The following is a 24303-nucleotide window of genomic DNA, read 5'->3' on the forward strand; positions in this document are numbered from 1 at the left end:
GGCGCTATTGAGTGAGTTCTGGGTGGTCTTGATCAGTAGCGTAAAATGCAAGATTTAGAACCAGGAAAGAAGGAATCGCAGAGAACTCTGGGTTCTCATGAGGGACTTGATGGGGGGGGGATTAAAGATTAATTACCAGCCATAAATAAAAAACCCAAAAAGTATTTTCGAAATGGAGTATCGTCTTGTGAGACCTGTTACTTAACAAGCTCATTTTATGCAGTTTTTCTTGAATTATAAAGTCTGAAGTAAGTTCACTTTTGATGTAATTTAGTACACAAAACGACAGAACTTTATCAGGAGTCCTTTCTGGACGATATGGGCGGCCGCAAATTCAGCTCAAGATCTAAAATAATATAAGATAAGCGGTTCAGGCAATGGATTGATGGATGGATGAATAAATAAATAGATAAATATTAAATAAAACCATTTTTAATGACATCGATTTTTTACTTTTAAATATTGAAAAATAGTCAAATATGTTCATAATACCTCAAATAATGCTATTTACAATCATTTTATACTGCGTGTGTTGTTGGGAAGAAAAGCAGACATGGTATTGAATCACCCCCTTGTAAAACATCACCTTTATTTTAAAAAGAAAAAGGGAAAAACGTAACTAGTACTTTGAGGTAATACGTTCTGACATTGAAGTTGAAAATAAAAGTAATTTAACATTGTTATTTTAAAAAACAGTACTATAATTGACAAATACGACTTGCGTGTTTTAAAGTCGAAAGATAGCTGGAAAAAAAGATGTAAAATGTAAATAATAATAATAAATTGCCTTGTTCTTCTCTTGCATATTTAAATATCTCGAATTGATCCATGTCAAGTTTGCAAATTTTTTATTCGAGAGAAAATTTAATGATCAGTCATTTTTGTTTTTATTATTAATTTTATTTAATTTTTTACTTTAATTTGGAATTTGTTGAGATGGGCACCATATTATTTAAAAATAAAATTTTAAATAATTTTACAAAAAAAAAATCACATCTACATTAGTGGAAAAAAAGTGACCTAAAATGTGTTTTTCTTGTGTGAAAGCACAAAATATAAGCAGCTCGAAAACAAGACAAGCAAGTTGTACATTCCGCTTGACTGACATGGGCGGCAAATTGTCCCCGCCGACACCCCCGCCGACACCCCCGCCTGGCATCAGAAACATATGAAATGTCAACTGTCAAATCCCCCGATGTTCCATTAGGCAGCGATGTGGCGAGGTTGCAGTTGAGCAGGCAAAGGCTGATGGGAAGTATTCATCGGTTGATTGCGAGAAGAAGACGTAGATGTGGGAGATTTGGGGGGGGGGGGGGACTGGGGGGGGATAATGAGGTCCCCACTACAGAGCAATAGAGGTGAGCGGCCGGCATGAAACGACTCACAAACAGGTGAAAATGTGAAGCAATGTTCTGTGGCACGCTGTGTTGTCATAGCGATGGATTGAGGCCACGCATGGACGGCTGGAAGGAAAGCAGGAAGGAAAAAGAAGGAGGAGAAGAAGAAGAAGAAAGGCACCGGAGGGAGTCGACTTCTCCGCCGGGAGTCTTTTTATATAGCCCGGTCGTCGGCTGTTGCAGGAGAGAAAAAGCTTTTATGTTAAATGTCCACTTATCTCACAGGAAGTGATGTCACAGAAATGTCCGCTCGGGTACGCTTGCATATCGAAAGCGTCCATGAACAGCAAACATCAACATCGGTCACGTTAACGCGACGTGAATGTTGGGGGGGGAGTCATCAGGTGTGTCGACTCAGCAGGAGGCTCCCGTCGCCGCCCGCTGGACGCCTGTCAAGAGGCCTAAGCGGGCGGAGCTGGTGATGCGCCAAGACAAGAGTTCGCACCGCGGGTGCCGCGCTGCCATTTTGAGCATCAGCGCCCTCAGGATGCAAAGACAAACAAACGCTTGTGTCTGCGAGTTGCCTCCGTGTCAGTCACTCCCTCATTCTTTTGGCTCCCTTGACCTCACTTGGTCACTCCCTTCTCTTTGCTTACACGCTACCGCCCTTCCTTGACTCCATTTCTACCAATTGCTTCCCGACTCCCTTATTTCGTCTTCCACGCTAAGTTGCTCCTCCGCTGCCTCCCGAACTCTGTGGCATTTTTTTGTTTATGTTATGTGTTTAAAAAAAAATATATATATATATATATATATATATATATAGTTGTCTCTTGTTTATGGAGGACCAAAACTGAACTGCCAAAATGAAAAAAAAATAAATAAAAATAAGATTAAAAAATGTAATCCCCAAAAATAAATATAAATGGAAATAAAAATATATAAATGGAAATTTAAAAAAATTAATATATATATACAGTATATATATATAATTTTTTTTTCCATTTATATTTTATATTTATTTGGGGGGATTTAATTTTTTATCTTATTTTTTATTTATTTATTTTTAATGTTGGCAGTTCAGTTTTGGTCCTCCATAAACAAGAGACAACTATATATATATATATATATATATATATATATAGTTGTTTTTATTTCCATTTATATTTATTTTTTGTATTGAATTTTTTAATTATATTTTTATATCTGTTTTTATTTTTCGCTTTTAGTCATTTATTTATTTTTAATTGTGGCCGTTTTGGTCCTACATTCTTGTTGAGTCGATGGGAGCAGACCACACACAGTATATGATGACCTGAGCCTGATTTTTTTTTATCTCTATGTGTCTGTCACAGATAAAACCTCTTGTAAGATTTGAAAAATGTTTATGTATTCCAGACCCAACTCTCCCTCCCAAATCCCCGACCCCCTCTCTATGGCTCCTCCTCCTCCTCCAACCCCCCCGACTCCCATCACCTCGCCTCCCTGTGCTCCTCCTCCAGATTGAGTCACTCCATCGCTCACTTCTCCTCCCCTTTTCTCCCTCTTTTCCCTAACTCCCAATTACCCCCCCCCCACTCTCTTTCCTTTTTCTCCCCCTCATTCCTGCACTTTTTTTCCCCCCTCTCAGTCCACCACATGGACAATTTAGTCTTCAATGAGCCAAAAATATGCATGTTTTTTAAATGTGAGAGGGAGTCAGAGTACGCAGAGAAAGACTCTTTGGTGTGGGAGGACCAAATAGACTGAGTTTTAGAGTCGGCTAATATTTACACTTGGAAGGAAAAAAATCGGTCAAAAGCCAGTAAAGCAGCCGGGAGTGAAGGGGGTTGCTTCAGTGAAAATGGCTGGGAGTGTTAAGAGTTAAGAGTTTTTCAAAATAGTGAGAGGCTTCAAGCTGTTAAGTGCCTATCCCAGTTGAAGTTTTCTGTCAAACGAAACATAAAGAGAATTGGTAATTGCGTATTAACTTTGTTAAAAAAAAAAAAACGCATATCTTTGCCTTATAGGCCATTATAAGAACCACCGGCGATGTTGGCGATGTTAATATTTGAACAAACATGTTGACAGACAATATAACATGACTCATAGGCATGTATTCTTTATCCTCTGCAAAAAGTGACTGGTATCACAACAGTTTAATGAGTAACTTAACAGCAGTTGCAAAAGTCTTAATGGTTTTTCTTTGCATTATACTGCCCCCGGTGGCAAAATCAAACACAGCAGAAGAAGAATGTACTGTCGTGGTCTCGATGCCGGATGCGCTGTCGGATGCGGTCTCAACCTTTTTCTGCCCAAATCAAATTACGCCGCATTAGCGCTCTTGATGCCTAGATTGTCTCTAAGGAACCATTTTCACGACTCTCAGCGCATGGCTGACAAAATGGACCCCCCTGCCCCGACCCCCCCCCCCCCCACCCCACACACACCCAATCCGGTGGCGTGTTCATGCTAAAAGCTTTTCATTTCATCTTTCATTGCTTCTTCTTTTTTGCAAAGTAACATGAGAACAGATTTTAAAACGCGCCATTATGTTAGTGCGTGTGTGTGTGTGTGTGTGTGTAAACTATAGCGCGTATGGCTCCCTGGACGACGACAAACAGAGCACAAGGGCGTAAAAATAGATTAAATGGAATGTAGCATTCGTAAATTCATGTTAATGTTAGTTTTTAATGTCATCTGCGCAACAAAAAAAAAGGTTTATTTTTTTGTACTTTAGATAGATAGAAGTGTTTCTTTTTATTATTATTATTATTTTTACAAAATGGACATTGTCGGGTAGAAAAAAAAAATCCAACAGTTGAAATCCGCCAGCAAATCTTTTCACAGCAATTCACTCACTCCTACTGTTAGAACGGTAACCACGGCGACCGGTCCTCAATTCTCTCTCGCCAGACCCACCAAGGTTTTTTCATATCATGCCATTTTTTTCCCTTCACAATTCAAAACAGTTCCCAGGTGTGTTCATAAAAAGCTCTCTGGCATTCTGCTGTCAAAATGCACAAAGGATGACGAATTGCAGCCCACTTATCATCTCAAAGAAGCGTCCAATTGTTGCTTGCCATTTGCAAAATGGTTCGCTCCAATTATGATGCAATTCCGTCCAATTGTGATGCAATACAAAAGCCATTTAATGCATTGTGAGTACGGTTCAATTCATGCATGATGCATTTACTGCTGTTATGATGTGATTCGCTTGAGTTAGGAAAATTATTAACACCCCAGGTTCGATACGATTCGCTGCGATATGATTCCCTCCAATTCTGATGCAAAACACGCCATTCCAAAACAATCCGGTTCGATCCGGTTCCAAAACAACTTGTACTTTGTTTGATTTTGTGGCAGTTTTTTTTTTTATGAGTCTGTAAATACACCTGATTTATTGAATTGAGTCAGAGTGATAGAATTGACTCGCATTATAATGTGACACGATTCCCTGCACTCGTCATATTTACAATATGAATCACTTCAAATACGATTCTTTCCACACAATACAATTCACTTTTAATACAGCATCAATTTTTCATATTATGGCGCAATACACTCCATTCTGTCAATATAATAGGATTCAATTCAGTGTCGTTATAAATTGTAATAGTTTTTTTTTATATATTGTCTATGCCTTGACCTTTAATCTGTGATTCACTCAAATCGCAATGCAAAAGAGTCGCAAAGAATTACGGTATGATTCACTCGAGGGGTGTGTGATTCGATACGGTTTCCGATACGTAGGGTTCGAAACAATCGAAGGACGGTTTGATATGCTGGTGAAACGATTTGCTTCGGCCCGACTGAGTGGATTCCCGATTCAATTCGATACGATGCGGTGACTTTTTACGTACACGTCGATATCGTTCAAAGTGTGGCAATTCGATTCGGTTTGATTTGGTGCACTCACACCTTTTAAATAAAAACAGACGAATCGATTTTCTGGTTGAAACCATTTTTTTGGTTACACCTCTAATTCCTTCCCATTATAATATGATCTATTCCAATGATCTCATTCACTCCCAGACATTTTCACTGAAGCAACCCCCTTCGCTCCTGGCTGTTTTACTGGATTTTGACTGATTTTGCAAGGCCCACAGAATATTGTGTTCTATTGCTGTAAAAAGGTGGAACCTACCAAAAGAAAGATTAGATTCTCTTCTTCCATTAGGAAAAAAAGTATATTTTTTATCTGTTTCCGTTTTGCAGTAATTAGCATTAGAATATAGCTAAGTTTCATCATTATTCGCAAACCTGTTTAGAACTGTGGCTAAATGATCTTTTTTCAACACGGCCCTGGTTGATCTCTTTCGCTCTGCTGCCACCTGCTGGCCGCTTCTGTAATAACTACCATTGCTTTAAGCGACCTCTTCAGGTCAGAAGCTGCATCAAAACCTTCTGTATGCTCTAGCATAACAAAAAAACATATAAATACGTCTTTGGGACACTTAGACCATTTAAAATAGAACGTACTTATACGTTTTTGTGAGCAAATGAGATTCAATATCATGTGATGCACTCCAAATAGGGTAATATTCACTCCAACTACGATCTAATATGATTTACTCCATTTCTGATAGCTTTCACTTTAATTCGGATACGTTTCAAAAGAAAATCTAAACGATTCTCTTGCAATGCACTCCAATTTTTTCAATTGCAACACATGCGCTAAAAGTGATGACAGTGGCATCCGCTTGTGTGCGTGCATGCATGCGTGCATATAAGACGTTAAAAGTCATCTTGTCCGCACCCGAGGTCAAACACCAGAAGCTCTAATGCACCCTGCTGTTTATCGGGTGGCTTCTCTCTAGTCACGCACACGCGCGCACACCAACACAAACACACGCATGCGGTGAGGAAAAGGCCATTCGGGGCTTCTTGTCAACAGGATGAGCAGCAGGGAGATGGAAACGGCGGCGTTCTCCTCCTGGGGGCCCACGTGGGAGAAGAACGGAGGGGAAGCGTCTTCTTATAAATAGAAAGCAGCCTGCTTGAACACACTTGTGTTTGAGGGAAGGCGTGTGTGCGTGTGTGTGTGTGTGTTTTGTGTTAGGAGATTTGCATGGAATTTCCTGCCTTCGCTCGTCTTGCCTTTCATCTGCGAGAGTCTTTAAGTTTGTTAGATTGTTGTCGTCGCCTCCCGCAGGCCAACACTCCCGGCCGGCGGCAAATGTTTACACGTTCCCCGCGCAGAACAACACGTTATTCTTTTTTTTTTTTTTGGGGGGGGGGGGGAGTGAAATCTCCATTTGTCATCAAAGTCAGAGTGGAGCTAATGTTGTGCCCCCCCCGCGCAGGGTGGACAGGAGGCCGGCGGAGGGCCCGCCGTGCAGGCTGCAGTTGGAGCAGTGCGTGCCCGCAGAGCAGGTGCCGACACCCGAGCTCATCCAGGGATACGTCAAGAAGGTAACAATGCAAAGACCATATCGAATTGTAACGTTCACGAGAATTGCGGAATGATATGATTTTCACCAGTTATGATCTTCATTACAATTACAAAGCAATACACTCTAAAAACAGTTGGTTCAAAAGTAACCCAATTAAGGGTCGAAAATGGACCGATCCTCGACTTGGGTCTATGACCCAATTTTTTGACCCAAGTAAAGGATCTGACCAATATTTAGAAGTTGTTTTACGTTAAATGATCCATTTCTTGACTCAAAGTTGGGTCAAATAGACCTAAGTAGAGTATCGGTCCATTTTTGACCCATAGTTGGGTTATTTTTATATGAAATTAAATAAAAAATAACCCAACCTATAGCTTGGTTATATTTATACAAAATAAAATTAAAATAACCCAACTATTTTTATATAAAATAAAATAAAAATAACCCAAGTATGGGTCAAAAATGGACCGATCCTCTACTTGGGTCCGTTTGACCCAACTTTGAGTCTTTTAGTGTTTCTCTACTTAAAAGACCCATTTCTTGACTCAAAGTTGGATCAAACGGACCCAAGTAGAGGATCGGTCCATTTTTGACACATAGATGGGTTATTTTTGACCCAACTGTTTTTAGAGTGTATCGTAATGGGGATGCATCATACCCATCTAATTTTAAAGTAACCCAACTGTTTTTAGAGTGTATGATACATCCCCATTAGGATACACTCTAAAAACAGTTGGGTCCAAAATAACCCAACTATGGATCAAAAATGAACCGATCCTTTACTTGGGTCGATTTGACCCAACTTTCTCGGTTGTTTTATACGAAATGACCCAATTTTTTGACCCAAGTAAAGGATCTGACCAACATTTACTAATTGTTTTGCGCTGAAAGACCCATTTCTTGACTCAAAGTTGGGTCAAATAGACCCAAGTAGAGGATCGGTCCATTTTTGACCCATAGATGGGTTATTTTTGACCCAACTGTTTTTAGAGTGTATCGTAATGGCGATGTATCATACACTCGAAAAACAGTTGGGTTACTCTAAAAGTTGTGTCAAAAATAACCCAGTTAAGGGTAAAAAAAAATGGGCCAATCCTCTTCTTGGGTCTATTTGACCCAACTTTCTGGGTTGTTTTATACAAAATGACCCAAATTTATGACCCAAGTAAAGGATCTGACCAAAACAACTCATAAATATTGGTCAGATCCTTTGTGGTAATTGTCGCTTACCATATGATTCACTCCAGTTACGATTCACTGATGGGCTCCAATTCCGATTATTTTTCTAATTTGGATGCAATGTGATACGTCTTATCTTAATTCAAGTTCTGCCAAACACAAACAACTCAATCTTCATCATCTTCTTCTCCACTGTCGAACCTGCGTAATGTTGCCCCCATTCCTCCCCTTGAAGTCTCCCCCTCGAACCCTCTTCGCCTTTCCATTAGTCATGCCTCCGCCATCCTGTTGGACCTCATTACCGCCGCTTATCGTTTTCATCTGCTGAGCTGAGCGGGAATGCCGGAATTCTATTCCGAGTGAGACGGACGGGGACGACTTTTTCCTTCTCTATCATTATTTTGGCTTTCTCTCAATCTCTTGTCATTATCCGCCGGCTTCCATCTTGACCTTCACATGCCTTCTCTTTAATAGCGTCACCCGGAGGAAATGGGAAGAATTCCAAATTGTTGTTACCCGGCTGGCGGGCTGCTTCCGGAATATTGTTTTGCGGTTTCCGCCTGGCAATCATCTTGGCTAACGCAAGCGGCGCAAAAGTGCTCTGACCTGAAAGGCGTCTGGCTCACCTTGTCGCTACCTTCTCGGTGTTTACGCCGCGGGGAACGGTCGCGCCCGAGGCCGCGTCTGACGGGTGCATCTGTTCGCGGCTGATCCAGACGGAAATATCTCAACTGTGTCATGAATATATCACCGTGACACCCGCAGCAATCCCGTCTGATCCCGGGAGGTCTCTGCTCATTGCACAAACATCAGCAGGGCTTTTTTTTTGTGTCACCAGGCACGGATCAGACGCTGCTCGCAAAAAGTTCGGGTCTCGGGCTGTCGGGGTGAAATTTCCTCATCTAAACTTTTGAACGCACGTCTAATTGTTGAATGTTTCCATGTTAAAATACTGTAGAGCTGCTGGGAAATCGGAAGCGCTGCTAACATTAAAAGAAGAAAAAAAAATTAACTAGCAATGCTAATTGAAACAGGAAATGTATTGGTATGATTCGATTCCCTGCAATTGCGATGCGATTCACTCCATTTAGAGTATGATATGATTCTTTCTAATTACAATGTGATTTGATTAACTCCAGTTAATCAATTGGTTGGTGGGTTCAAATTAATCAATTGCTACAGTTCCCTCCAGTTATGACACAATATGATTCAATGAAGTTACAGTACAGCACGGTTGACTCCAATTACAGCATGATTCGATTCACTACAATCGTGATGCGATTCACTCCATTTAAAATATAATATGATTCTTTCCGATTACAACTCCAATCGATCAATTGGTTGGTTGGTTTAAATGAATCAATCAGTCAACAATTCCCTCAGTTATGACACAATATGATTCAATTCAGTTACAGTACGGCACGGTTGACTCCAATTACAGCATGATTCGATTCACTACAATCGTGATGCGATTCACTACAATTACAATATGATTCGATTCACTGCAATTGTGATGCAATTTACACCAATTACGATATAAATCGATTCACTCCAATTACGATTGCGATGGACTCCAATTCCAATATGATTTGTTTCACTTGAGTTGCGATTCACTCCAATTACAGCATGATTCGATTCACTACAATTGTGATGTGATTCAATCCATTTATGACACAATATAATTTACACACTTATACAATAATTTACACAAACAATGCGCTACAATTATGTCAGATATTATTACTTCAACATATTCTTATGGTGGTCAATGATGAAACAACCTTAAGAAGAAAGCTAAATGACTGGCCAGAGTATTATGGCGACGATATGATGAACATATTTCTTAATGAATAACCCGCTGACTGTCATTTCAATAGTGAGCATGATTATTTTTCTCCAGGCAGATGTTTTGATAGCGGATCTCATTAGATTGCCGACCTAATACTGTGGGTGTGCTTTGTATAACATTATTATAATTAATGCGTGTGTTCTACTTGGTCAAACAAGGCCTTTAACAAACGATGGTAATGACGATAGCGTTATTGAAAATGAATTCATTCAAATGCGCCGGGGACATCCATTCATCCCCCCCCCCCACCCCTAGCTCGAACCCAACATCACCTCGTCCATCACCCCTCCCGCCCGCATTAGCCTTAAATGAAAAACAGGCTTTTATCGGCGTGATTCCATTTGGACGCATGGCAAGGAGCAGCGCGGCGCGGCAGGCGACGCCTCGCATGAAGCAATAAGGCCGGGAAGCCATTTGACTGTTTTCCAATTTAATTTCATAGTGAATAACCTGCAATTTGATTTTTATTCTCTTCCATCACGGAGATGGAGACGGCGGGAAGGCGAGCGTTGGGGTGTTTGCGTGTGTGTGTGCGTCGTGTTTCAACGCTGAGAATGGCGCCCGTTAACAAACGCCTCAATCTTTCTCGATGGTACAATCGACATTAAATGCCGATCGACAGCAACACATCGGAGTATGTGTGCGTGTGTGTTGGAGGGGGTTCTTCAGGTAAATGAGTAGAGGAACAGAACAGAAGATCTGGGGAAGGAAATTGGCCATTTTGTATCTCAAAAGGAGGCGGAGTCTATGAGTCTCTTTAGCATCGTACAAAACATTTGGTCATGGTCTTTTTTTTAGTAACGTTTGGGTTTTCATGGTGACTCATCGAACTTTGCCACCATCATCTGTCTGCCGAGTTAGCACATGCGGTTGAAATTTAGTAGCAATCAAACAAAATCTCTAGGGTGAGTTGGTATGTCCAACGTGACCCCTAAAATGGCTGCTTCAAACCAAAATGGCAGACTTTATGTCCGTATTAAGGCATGGCTTCAAACTCATGAAAGACAAATGAGTGAATTTCATGTTAATAAGTTCAACTGGCTGAGTTTTGGAAAACTTTGACGTTGCCATCCCGATCTGTCTTGGATGAATCACTGAAAATGATCGGTTGAATCAAAATGGCAGACTTCCCATTTTTGTTTTTGTTTTTTTAGGTATGGCTTCTTCAGACTTTTTATGGCTGATGATGACAGACATGCATACCAAATTTCATGTTATGGAATTTTACTCCCAAAAACGTATAAAAATGTTCTATTTTAAATATTGCCATGGTCCCAAAAACATATTTATACGTTTATTTTATTTATTTATTTTTTTTTGATATGCTCGTTTCTATTAATGTGAGCTTACTGAACCTGACTAGCATACAGAAGGCTTTTTAAAAAAAAATAAAAAAATTCTGAGAGAGCTCAGTATTGTTCATTCGGTAATTTTACCGATTCGACAAGTCATCATCATTGCTCTCTCTCTTTTTTTTTATTTTGTATGTGCGCGAGTATGTGCATATGCGTGTGTGTGTGTGTGTGTGTGCGTGCATGTGAGTGTGTACTCATTAATTCACCTAAAACCTATTAAAAAATCCCATACCGCTCACCTAAACCGAATACTTCAGAATCCAGCTCGAGTCATGAGGTTGTCAGGAGACCCGAGGAAGGATCAAAGAAAAGGAAGGAAAGTGAAATCCAGCACTGACCTCAAGAGACCAAATGAGAGACTGAGGAAAGGAAGGAAGGATGGAGAGAAGACAGAAGGCTTTGGTGCAACCTCTGACCTGAAGAGGTTTGCTTAAAGCAATGGTGGTCATTACAAAAAAAACGGCCAGCAGCTGGCAGCAGAGTATAAGAGATCAACCAGGGCCATGTTGCAACAAGCCCCTTTACCCAGTGTTTTCTAAAGAATTGTGAATAATGATAAAAATATTCAAATGCAAAATGGAAAAAAGAGACTCTAATCTGTTTTTTTTGGTAGAAGCCATGTTTTTATAGCAATAGAACACAATATTGTGTAGGCCTTGCAAAATCAGTCAAAACCAGAAAAACTGCCGCGAGCGAAGGGGGTTGCTTCAGTGAAAAGGGCTGGAAGTGAATAAGTTGAAGAACTCTAAAATGGGCGCTTCTAACCAAAATGTCTTTTCGGGTATGGCTTGTTGAGACTTTTTTGTGGGTGTCCTCATGATAGACGTGTCTACCAAATTTCATGTTGCTCGGTAAAACTGGCTTTGGGGGCTGAATTTTGAAAAGCATTCCAGGAAGTTGTAGTCAACCAATAAGTATAATTCAAACCAAAAATGGCAGACTTCCTGTTGGATTGAGTTTTTTTTTGTTATTGCTTCTTGAGACTTTTTTTTGTGTGAAACACATGCCAACCAAATTTCTTGTTGCTATGTGAAACTGGCTTCGGAGGCAAAACTAAAAAGCCAATTTCAGGGTGTGCCAACCGGCTGACAATTTATGTTTGATGGGATCAATGGAGACTAAAATAGCGGACTTCCTGTGCGTTTTGGCTACTTTGTGTGTGTACTCATGACACACCACAGTTCGTGTTGCAAAGTGAAACTCGGCTTGGGGGCTGAATTTCAAGTTCTCACTAGTTACTCATTCACGCCCATCCATTTTTACCGAAGCAACCCCTTTCGCTCCTGGCTGTTTTACTGGATTTTGACAGATTTCTGAATATTGTGTTCTATTGCTATAAAAACAAAAGAAAGATTAGAGTCTCATCTTTCAATGGGGGAAAAAAAAGTATATTTTGTATTTGTCTCGGTTTTGCAGCAATTATTTTATTTTATATTATTATTTTATTTATTTATTATAATCATTATTCACAAACCTGTTGAAAACACTGGCAAAAAGAGCTTGTTGCAACATGGCCCTGGGTGATCTCTTATACTCTGCTGCCACCTGCTGGCCGATTTTTGTAATAACTACCATTGCTTTAAGCGACCTCTTCATGTCAGAAGCTGTATCAAAGCCCTCTGTGTGTTCTAGCATTAAAAAAAAAAAAAAAAATGGAAAAAACATATTTATACGTTTTTGGGTTTGACAGAGTTAAGTTTTCCCTCAAACTGAATCCAACATGACTTTATGACTGACTCGGTGTCTTTCTTCCCAACAGCAGATCCAGGACGCGGCTGAGCAAGGTGTGACATTCGTGGGCTTCGTGCAGGAGCCCTACGGGGCCCCCTGCACCATGATCCGAGAACCAGACACCCCCTCGCTGTCCCTGCACTCCAGCCCCAGCTCTGTGCTGGGCTCCCTGGGGAGCTGCAGCCCCTCCGACCCCTCCAGCCCCACCCGCCACGGTCATCCGAAAAAGGAGACCGACACGTGCGAGAACTCCGGGAATCACTCGGGGGGCTTGGGAGAGGTCTCGGCCACCTCGTCAGCGATATCGGAGGAGTCGCCGTGTCGGAACAACAATAAGGACAGCGTGCCAGAGACAAAGCAGAGGACCAGATACCAGCAGAGAACCTATGGTGAGTGGTAACCATGGTTACGATCTTAAAAATCAATAGTTTGAATTTGAAGTCCCTTTCACATAGTTTCTGCAAAACACGTTGAGACATTCCACCAATCAGACAACCTGGTCCCGGTTTTCGAACGTTTTGGGTTTAAATGGCCCGGAAGCGTTTGTGTTGTTCCGTCTGCAAAGGGACCCCCCCCCCACCCTCCTCCTCTACCCACTTCACTAATTGGTCCGTGGAGGGTCGGCAAAGGTCATCATTTCAGTCTGTGCGCAGCTTGCAGACCCCCGAAGACAGGCGGGACATTTTCATCCTGCCCAACAAATCCAAACAATCGCGATAAGGATGTCACGCAAAGTGCTAACGAGCCGTAATTAAGATAGCGAAAGGTCAACTTGTCCAATCGGGGAAAGGACACAACTGCTTGGATCATTTCTCTTTGACTGTGAGTTATTTGGGTCTTGTTTATTCCTAGCTGTGGTTATGAATAACTGTGCATCAGAGCAATCATATTAATCATGAGTGACGCCGTACTTTAATTGCATGTGCACGTTTTTTTTTGTTTTTTTTTGCATGCTGGCCACCATCATTTACTGAGAAAGTAATGATCGCATTAGTCATGTGTGACACTTCCTGACCACATTTTCACAATTAAAAACTGGGACACTACAAGTTTGCTGAAAATCAAATATACAATACATTCTCATCAGGAACTGTTTATAACAAACTACTAGTTAATATGGTTGACCGGTAGTTGTGTTATTACTTTATCCATCCTTCCATCCATTTCCTGAACCGCTTAATCCTCACAAGGGTCGCTGGGGTGCTGGAGCCTATCCCAGCTGGTTTTGGGCAGTAGGCAGGGTACACACTGAACTAGTTGCTAACCAATCCAGGGCACACACAGACAACCCGGAGAAAACCCACGCAAGCACGGGGAGAACATGCAAACTTCACCCAGGAAGGCCGAAAGCCCGGACTCCCGCATTGTAACATTGCAAATATGATGGCAGGAAAGCTCAGCCTGTGCAGGGTCTGACTGGCGACGGCAGCATTAGATCAAGTAGGACTACATTTCCCATGATTCTTAAACACGGAAGCAGGAAATAGTTTGACCATTCAGATGCGGATGAGAATGAGAACACAAACGTGAATGTGAAAGTAAATTGGAAGGAATTTAACAGTTCACTCATTTGCGCCCCAAAAATTATAAAAAATGTTCCATTTTAAATATGGCCATGTTCCCAAAAACGTATTTATATGTTTTTATGTTGTTGTTTTTTATTATGCTAGAGCATACAGAAAGCTTTGATGCAACCTCTGACCTGAAGAGGTCGCGTAAAGCAATGGTAGTTATTACAAAAAAACGATCAGCAGGTGGCGGCAGAGTATAAGAGATCAACCAGGGCCATGTTGCAACAAGCTCTTATCCCCAGTGTTTTCACCATGATTGAGAATAATGATGAAACTTAGTTATATTCAAATGCTAATTGCTACAAAACGGAAACAGATGCAAATATACTCTTTTTTTTTTCCTGATGAAAGAAGAGACTCTAATCTTTCATTTGGTAGGTTCCATGTTTTTATAGCAATAGAACACAATATTCTGTGGGCCTTGCAAAATCCAGTAAGACAGCCAGGAGCGAAGGGGGTTGCTTCAGTGAAAATGGCTGGAAGGGAATGAGTTAAAATATTTTTTAATATGTTTGTTGGATGAATCGCAATGACAAGTGTATGACTGACATATTCCATGACACAAAACCGGGTGACCTGCGGAAAAAACAAAAAACAAAAAACAAAAGGACACGAGACACAAGGCTCAAAACTGGGAAAATCCCAGTAATTTGGGACTCTTCCAAAGATGCCAGAGAAAAAGTGTACCAAACCTAAGTACGCATCAGAGCATTTCCGCTAGTATTAACTGTCAATTGGGCCCAATCACGACACAAAATGGAGAACCTGTATTTTGTCTGTTGACATAAAAATGAGCGCAGCAATATGGTTTCCCGCTATTGCCTCAACGTTACACAATAACACTCTGCCTCGGGATGTAATCCCCTTTCCCAGAAACAATCATAGCGCTTAAAAAAAAAAAAAAAAAAAAACCTTAACAGAAACCCAATTAGCACGACGACGTCTGTGAAATCCTCCGCAACTCTTTCGTCGGGTTCCTCGTAAGCCTCGCATGAATTTACGCCTGCCGTCTATCCTGAAACGGCAGACGGAGACGCCCACTTCTTCTTCACCTCTAGATAAAACCAGATCATGTAGACCTCTAAAAATACATCTTCTGCAAAATACTGTAAATGTATGTGTGACTTGCACGTAACATGACATGACGGCGTCTCCATCTGGGCCTCCCCGCGAGTCCCGATGGCTTCCATCTTTCTCGGTTCATCTCGGCACCCGCTAGCCCAGACGGCGTGTGAAGAGGAGCCCCCCATCCCCCGTGCCAAGCTAGCCCATGTTCCCGTGTTCTCCCTCTCTTAACGCCTGGAGGTTCTGCCGGCTTGTCGGCGCTAATCCCCGAGCGCGGCGGCCAGCGTTGGCACACCAAGAGAGAGAGGAAGAGAGACGTGACGGGGAAAAAAGCTCGGAAGGCTGAGATTGATCTGTCCCAGAAGAACTCTCCCGCTCAGATTAGACAAATTTAGCATTAACTCTTTGACTGCCAAAAACGTTAAATAACGTTTAATAAAATCCTATGGAGGAGTGCCAAAGACGTTAAAAGACGTTTCTTTCAAAACAGAGGTGAAACTAACCATTTTCTATTGTTGATTACTGAAAAACGGAATAAGGTAGAAACAAACTTTTTTTTTCTGATGAAAGATGAGAGTCCAATCTTTCATTTGGTAGTATGTGTGTTTCCATAGTCCAAACATATAATTTTCTGTGGAACTTGAAAGATCAGTCAAAAATGCTTAAATCGGCAGGCACCCACGGCATCCCTTTTCTGAAAACGTCTGGCAGTCAAAGAGTTAATAGCTTGAATCCTTCCTTTGCCTCTTGCCCACCTGTGCGTGTCATGGACTTGTATGACTGCGTATTATTTTGTATTCCTTGTGTTTATTCCTATTGTGCCAAGGTGGTAGCTATCGTGAATAACCGGCAAAAGGCGCCGTCTCATACGTACAGGTTGTCTTAAAAGAAGATGACAGTAGTTCAGAATGTCCTGGGGGGTGAGAAGAACGTCAAATCGAGTGATGAGGCTGAAGCTTTAAATTGAATGTTATTAGTGGTTATGCCCCACGGGTAGGATGTAAAGAAGAGACAAGAGAAATTCAGACAGAGAAATTCTGGAAGGAGCAGTTTAGTTTATCGCATGTCTGGCGGAAAGACGTGATGGGTTTGGTGCGCTGTCAAGTCCGAGATTCAGTGACCCGCTCGACAGGTATGAGCTCTTATTTTGAAATGATAGGAAGTAGACAAGCTGCTGTGTGAGTCACCGGGTTTCATCAAGAAAAGTTAACTGTTAGCCACGTGGCGATAAGGAGAGCCTCGTCAAACAAACCGCATGGATACAACTGATGGGATACAGTTTGACTAATTGTATACATGCGCTACATGCTATTATGCTAATGTATATTTCTTAATTTTGTTTGTTTGTTGCATGTTACACTAGCCGTTAGCTCCGCCATTAGCTTAACATGGCAATGCTAATATAATGACGCGCAGTGCTTAATATTTGCGATTGTTAGCCGGTAACCTAACTATTAGCTTTGCCAATATGCTAATACAAATGTGCTAAAATGTTGTGATTTTTCAAACGTTCAAGTGTTAGTTCCATGATACTCTAACCATTAGCTTAGCAATTAGCTTGGCATGCTAATGTTAACCTTAAATGTGAATTGCTAAGTAACCTGTCTTGCCATGCTAGCCTGACCTTAGCATGTCTTAGCTTAGCTATTGCTTCTGCCTTGTGGTTATTTTCTTTTGATGGAATGAATACCGGTACTATTTCGTAGTCATTTAAGTATGTTAGGAAGTAATTGTAATGATAAACTAAGTTTGTTTCCTGTATGGACGACAATGTTATTTCTTTCAAGGTTTTCAACCCGATCGTGACACCGTAATTCAAATCAACTGTCGAGAAGAAGAAAAGGTGTCATCTGAGTTTATCACCCACAATCCTGCTGTTGTTGGCTGTTTTTGACTTAAGGCAAAGAATGAGGCAAAACTTCAAATAATTCAACAGTACATTTGCTATCCAGCACAGATGGCGGTAGACTGCCAAAAGGGTGCAAACGGCTGGAGTGAACTTTTTTTTTTTTCTTGCTGAAGCAACATGAGCATAGGATGACCCGAGACACTACACAGACAAGAGGACTTTAATTTGATGATGCATAACAAACCATAATGACCGTTTTAGTGCTTTGCTCCAAACACAGATCAGGCATCTTGTTCTTAGATTCTAAAAGCCGCAAAACACGCCGAGTCATCAGAGGAAGGTCACGCGCAAAGACATCTTATTTGTCTTTATCGTCTGCGAAGTGCGAGGCCCCGCTAAAAGATTGATGTTATTTGCCGCTGAGGCGGTTGCAGATAAAGAAACATCTGCTATCTTTAACACTTAACTATCTGCTCATCTGGAGTTTGCACTCTCAGAGGTTGGGCGTCATCTGATATCATTTTCTTTATGTCGCATCACCATTTGAAAATTGGGCCTCATTTGCAGTGTAATCCACACTCCAAAGCTAAAGTTCACAATCGGTCATCTCTGGTTTGTGTCTCCTGCAGCAGTACGTTCTTTAGTGGTAGTTTTAAGTGGACTGCGGGTTTGGAAACGGCTAAAAGGTGGTGTACTCACCACGGCCACCTGGGGGCAGTATAATAAATCATTTGTGAATTTGAGGTGAAGAATCTCGGGTTATTTTTAAACCAAGTTAGCTAGTTCCTAGAGATGGGAAAATGAAGCCTCATGAAGCACTTTTACTATTTTTTTTACTCCTCTAGATGGTGCTCTTGGTTCAAATATAAAGGCTAGTGCAATGAAAATGTATTACATTTCCACTGCCTTTTTAAACCAATAGTGCCATCTAGAGGAGTCAAAAAATATCACAAGTGCTTCATGAGGCTTCATTTTCCCATCACTACTAGTTCCCCCGACCGCGCTAGCTGCTAGCGCTAGCATGTTACAACAAAAACAACCACATTGTCGATTCATCCCTTATTTTCGTTCACTTTAACAACAATTTCTACTTTTAGGCTGCCCGGAAAGGAAAATAAGAGACCTTAAGGAGGGTAGACCTTAAAGAGATCGCAAAATCGGACCTCTTGACCACTAGATCTATTTTTAGCCAGCGGCTCACATATATCATGATCGCATTATAGTAAAAGCATTTTCACCATCTTATAATTGATTAATCAAAATGGTAAGAACACACTTTGGTAGAGTTTGTCGGTTGGAAATCCTTTCGATTTATCTTTGCAATTCCGGACACTTCTTTGTCCGTTCCCATTCGACATTCCATGGACCCGTGAACGGCACACAATGTGGGGCAAATGACCGCATATGAATACTATCAATATCGCGACGGTCTCAGCTTCTAAGTAAGCCGTAGTAATATCATTTTTTGTTTATTAACAGTAAACTTCCACTTTGTGTTGCGCAAGATGGCCGTCGTCGTGAATAAGTGTTACGGAACGATCTCCTGTCAATCAATGTATGACGACGCTCGGTACTATCGTTTGGTTTTCGAAGTGGGACTTCCGGGACGTCCGGCTTGCATTACACCGGCGACCCGTGATGAATCCTCGAAGACGAATGTGTCTGCGTGGGTGGCGTTTGGGGAGAATGTTGGCCGGCTTGCTTTCCAATGTTGTGCCTCGTGACAATTGCGCAGTGACTGGATGAAATGTCAACATTCGGGGGGGAAGAGTTTGGCGTCCGGCCGCCGCGCCCGTCACACCACCCTGACAGGACGTGCTCATGAATGATTCATTTTTGCCGGCGCGATGACACCGGAACCGAGCCCTGACTCGCTCACTGCCGCATCCAAGTGTGTCTGTCTTTTATTTTTTATTTTTTTATGTGTGTGTGTTGTGGGGCCAGTGTTTGTTTGTGTCCCATTCTGTTGGTCCATCTGGTCAACTGTGGTTCAGGTGCACTCGCTAACCGCCTCCTTCATCTGTTCGTCTTTTTTTTTTTTTTTTTTTTCCTGTTTGAGTGCAAGCAGAGCAAAAATATTTGCACCAAAATAACAGTTTAAAGAAAAAAAAAAGTCCGACTTGGCTCGTCTTATATGCGGGGGACACGTGCGCTCTTTTCTCTTCTCCCTCCCGAGGCCGTCTGCATTATGTATACGCTTGCTCTTGATGTAAACAGTGAGCCGGCGGCAAAGCCTTTAATGCATTATTCACTCAGTCTGGCCGCAAATTAACTTACAGTGTAAACGCTCCCTCTTAACTTGCTGCATTCCTGGAAAAACAATGGCAGGAAATTCCGAGCCGTTTTCAATTCGCCGCACGTTTGGGTCGGAGAGAGGAGAAAGCGAGCGACAAAGGGGGATCGGATTTTTGCAGATCAGCACATATCGCGCCAGTGGAGTTTATGCTAATCATACAGAACAGACGGAGCAAAGAGTCGCATGCCAAAAGTTCTGACTTTGTTTTAATGAACCGAGCGACTTAGTAGTCTAAGAGTAGGCCGGAAATCAAGAGCGAGGACGTACTTTGAGTTTAAGGTCACAATCTGGTAGAGTATAAAACCAAAACGAGCAAAACATTTCACCTTTTCGCAATGCACTTAGTTTTCCGGGGGTGCATCGCGGGGACGATAGCTTGCCCATATTTGGGCGTGCTGACTACAGCCAGGAAGTAGCAAGGATGCTTTTCCCGCTGGTTATTGTTGTTAGCACTCTGAAATCACTCCTTTCTGAATGGATGACAGTTGTAAATCTTTTCTGACATCAAAGTGTTTTGATCTCTAGGAACATGTCATTTGTGTTTTTGATTGATTTTAATTAATTATGGGACTGCTGAGCGTAGCAAGCAGCACATATTACTATCCTACAAAAATGGGTTTATTGCGGTTATTATATCATCTTCCACGGATTTTTCCGCTTAAATGCGGCCCGTACCGTAGATCGCACCGGGACAAATGAGGTATCAAACGATGCGGCTCGATCTGACTCGGTGAGGCATTACTTTTCTAGGAATTCCGAGTTACCATGGCGACGCAATTCCCCAAAAACTCCCAAAAAACTCCCATAGGAAATGAATGGAGAAAGGGGGAACAAATTACAGATCAAGCACCTTTTTCCAAGACACGCTGCGCACACATACGTTATCCGACCGATACGAATTTTAGCTCATTTTGTAGGAATTTTTCCCATATTTAGCTCAGTGTCCAAAAAATTTTTAAGGAATGTAAGCTCTCCCCTCTGTGCGGGTTCAAAGACAGTGAGCAAACAGCAGACAAATAGCCTTCTCCCATTGTTGTGTATTGCAAGTGCCAGAGTGGAGCAATTAACTTTAGAGTTCGCGGGAACAAATAAATGTACTTCCAAAAGTTTCACTTTAACTCGTCACCATGGCCACAATCTTTGCTCACTAGACATCAAATTCTCACATTTTGTAGTCACGAGTGTCTTCTTTCAGACAAACTAACTTTTATTTGGGTAAGGTGTCATTTAGTACCTTTATTTTCACTTTATGCGAGGACAAGTCGGACGAACTCGCCTATCTCTTCCATGTTAAATTCAGGCGCCTTTCGCTCTTCATTTCTGATAAATCATAAGTTTTCAACCTGCTCTCATTTGGTCATTTTTCATCCGATTAAAAAAATGAGAACATGCTCGTGTTCCCCAAACCATTGCCGTTCTAACGAGCCATTCTCGAATCGTTAAGTCGTGAGAGGCTTTTGTTCAAGGGGTGCGTCTCTCATACAATCTCAATGGAATGTGGGGCGCGCGACGGCTCCAAGTCAAAAATGTGTGTGCGCTCTTAAAGTGACAGTGAGATATTTTTAGTTTCTGTTGATTATGGTTAACTTCCACATTTCTTGACCGATTTTTGTCGTTTAAATTTTAAACTCTTCAGCTCATTTACATTTTTTTAAACACATTTTCAGGGACAGTGAGCTACTTTAATTGATTTTGATTATGGTTAACTTCCACATTTCTTGAGCGATTCCAGTCGTTTAAATTTTAAACTGTTCAGCTCATTTACAAAGTCAAATGTGTGTGCGTGAAAGTGCATTTTTCTTAAAGGGACAGTGAGATATTTTTAGTTGATGTTGATTATGGTTAACTTCCACATTTCTTGAGCGATTCCAGTGGTTTAAATTTTAAACTGTTCAGCTCATTTACAAGAGTCAGCAGTCCCATTCAAAATTTCCACGGGAATTTTTCTAGTTAATTTTTAATTGCTACTGAAAAGAAAATAGTGACGCTGTGCTAACTTGCAAAGAAATGATTTGGTGGTGGTGGTAAAGTCTGAGAGACATGTTGAATGAGGACAGAGGTGACAGTCGAACCCTTGGTAGCATGCGCTAGGAGCTAAAAACAAGACGTAACAATGTCCACCTTTGGTCTCCACAGGCTCCGAACTTCTGGCTCTGTACAACCACCCGGCGGTGCGCGAGGGCGGCACGTTTAAGTACTACACGGTCAAGGTGCCGCTGCAGGTGCACGCCAGCATCAACGGCGGAGGCGGAGACGTCCGAGAGGTAGAAGCTAACTGGCTGGATCACATGACGCAGCACTTTAACAACGGAGCCTCGTTGGTGGACGGACACTTCCACCTGGGAAACGTTGACGGTAAGTCAATAACGGGTGGTCGTGTTGGTGTGTGTGTGTGTGTGGGGCAGGACACGTGATGTTGTCTGGGTTTTCTTGCTGGCAACCAAACTATTTCCTGTTTGGGTTCTTTAGCAGGCTTTGGGGGGTTAAGGCAAAGAGAGTAAACAAGTTGTAATTCATTCATCTGGCAAAGTGAACGTCTGGAAACACAGATGATGAAGACGATAACAAGATTAAAGCTTCCTTCAGAAATTTGTAGTGGCAAAATAGCAGTGAAGTTTCTTGTAAGAATAGAAATTAAAGCAATTAGTAGTATAAGCCCTGCAATTGGACCAAAATGGATGATTCAAACTAAAATGGCCATCCCTTTATGATAGACACGTCCACTGAATTTATTAACTCTTTCACTGCCAGACGTTTTCAGAAATGGGTTGTCCCCAGTGCCAGCCGATTTAAGCATTTTGACTGATCTTTCAAGGTCCCCAGAAAATGTTGTGTTTGGACTATGGAGACACACATAAAAAAAAAAATAAAATTGGATGACGTCTTTTGACGTCATTGGCAGCCCTCCGTAGGTTTTTACTTGACGTCTTTAAACGTCAGTGGCAGTGAAAGAGTTAAAGTGAATGAAAACTTAAAAAAATAATGTATCTAAAATTTTATTTGGAAACACATTTTTGTTAACAAGATTAAAGAAAAAAAATCTTTTTTTTTTTTAAACAAAAACTTAACTGAAACTACGTCTTGTGATTATAATATAGTGAAAATGTTCATTGTTTTCATCTTTATCAATTAATATCAAACATGAATGTTCAGGGTTCATTTTAATTGTGTTTACAGTATTTTGGTATTACACCCATACACAAAATTACGGTCAAACAATTGTTTGAGAATTGTAGTTTGCACAATACTTAATGACCTTTGTTTTTATCTTGTACTCAAAATATATCACATACATTAAAAAAAAAATTAAAAAAACTAATACTAAATCTAATAAAAAACTAAATTAAGCAAAGCACTTTCGAAATAAAAACAAACTAACCAAAACTTCCTCTAAAAACTAATTAAAACTACCTGAATTTAAAAAACAAAAGTCAAAATGAAATAAAAAACTATAATGAAAAATGCCAAACTATTACAACCCTGGTCAGGAGTATTTTTTTATTTTATTAGTGTATTTGAATTATTGTCGAATTGTGACGTCATTCTCATTTTTCAGGTGCTAATTTAAAAAAATTCCCACGGGAAAGTTACAAATCCTAAAAAGTGATTGGCCAATCTGCATTCCCGGCGATGTGGCTTTGCAACAAGGTTGATACCAAAAGCAGTATCTAAAAGACATAAGGTCACTTCTTATAAATGGCGCGTGCAGTAAAACGCCATTTCACCCATGAGACATCTCCATGCTCAGGTGCTGCTGCTTTGGTTAGCAACCGAGTTCAAATGGCCTGGGATGTTAGTTAACTCTCATCCATGCGTTAAGATGGCATCCATAAATAACTACAGTTCCTAAAAGCGGCGCACGGCGCTTGGTCAAGCAAACAACCATCGGTGTCATGTTTCCGCGTTGTGACCTTTTTCCTGCAAATGTTCCACCGCCTTCCCTATCTTCCTCCCGATCCGCTTTTGCTCCAGGGCGAGACATGACAGCGAGTGCGCCGCATCACTGCACGTCCTCCTCGTACACACGTGTTGTCATGGTGATGCGGCATCATGAGATCATGAGAGGGAGCATTAGGGCCATTGTTTGCATACACATGTGGGTGGGCGGGTTGCTGCCACGGTGTTGTGATGTGCAAGTTTGTTTTGGTCTGTTTGTTTCACTGTGGCCGCAGGTATTAAAGCATATTGAATTTACCGAACGCATTAAAGATTTACGCACACACACGTCGCCAGTGCCTCCCCAGAGTGGAGTTTCCTGAGGAAGTGCAAAACGGGACTGTGCCTTTTGTTAGCCGAATAGCTTAATCTCTCTCCAGAGCTGCTGTGAGGATTTGGAGCCCTTTTTTTTTTCTTCCCTTTCCTTCCTTCTTTCTTGTCATACGCACGCCTGAGCCGCTATTCAACACGCGCCACACTCGGCCCGCCACGCGTTCTAAATTTGGGCAAAGACGACAAACGCGCTGCCACTGAAATCAACCGACGTGCCTTTTTTTCCCCGTGTCATAAATACGTTTCGCAAATTGTGTTGTTGGGCTGGCGAGAGGTTGCAGAATATCATAGAAATCCCAGATGTCGATATTAACTCATTCACTGCCATTGACGGCTATAAACGTCAAAAATTCATTTGAACTATTTCTATTAGTTTAACATTGTTTTTTCTACTTTTGTTAACAAGAGTATGAAAACCTTTAAAAAA

At 41.4% G+C, this 24303-nt stretch overlaps 1 protein-coding gene across 2 annotated transcripts in view; it reads left to right on the top strand.

Annotated features, from left to right (window-relative positions):
- rftn1b (raftlin, lipid raft linker 1b) overlaps positions 1-24303 on the top strand; it is an 84315-nt gene that overhangs the window by 41380 nt on the left and 18632 nt on the right. The window contains exons 4-6 of one of the 2 annotated variants that reach the window (XM_077576757.1): positions 6623-6731; positions 12855-13215; positions 21744-21962. In XM_077576757.1, the coding sequence (XP_077432883.1) occupies positions 6623-6731; positions 12855-13215; positions 21744-21962 (689 nt within the window). The remainder of the gene's footprint in view (positions 1-6622; positions 6732-12854; positions 13216-21743; positions 21963-24303) is intronic. The other variant, XM_077576758.1, reaches the window with a different exon arrangement.

Source organism: Vanacampus margaritifer, chromosome 9 (assembly GCF_051991255.1).
Source record: "Vanacampus margaritifer isolate UIUO_Vmar chromosome 9, RoL_Vmar_1.0, whole genome shotgun sequence".
NCBI lineage: Eukaryota > Metazoa > Chordata > Actinopteri > Syngnathiformes > Syngnathidae > Vanacampus > Vanacampus margaritifer.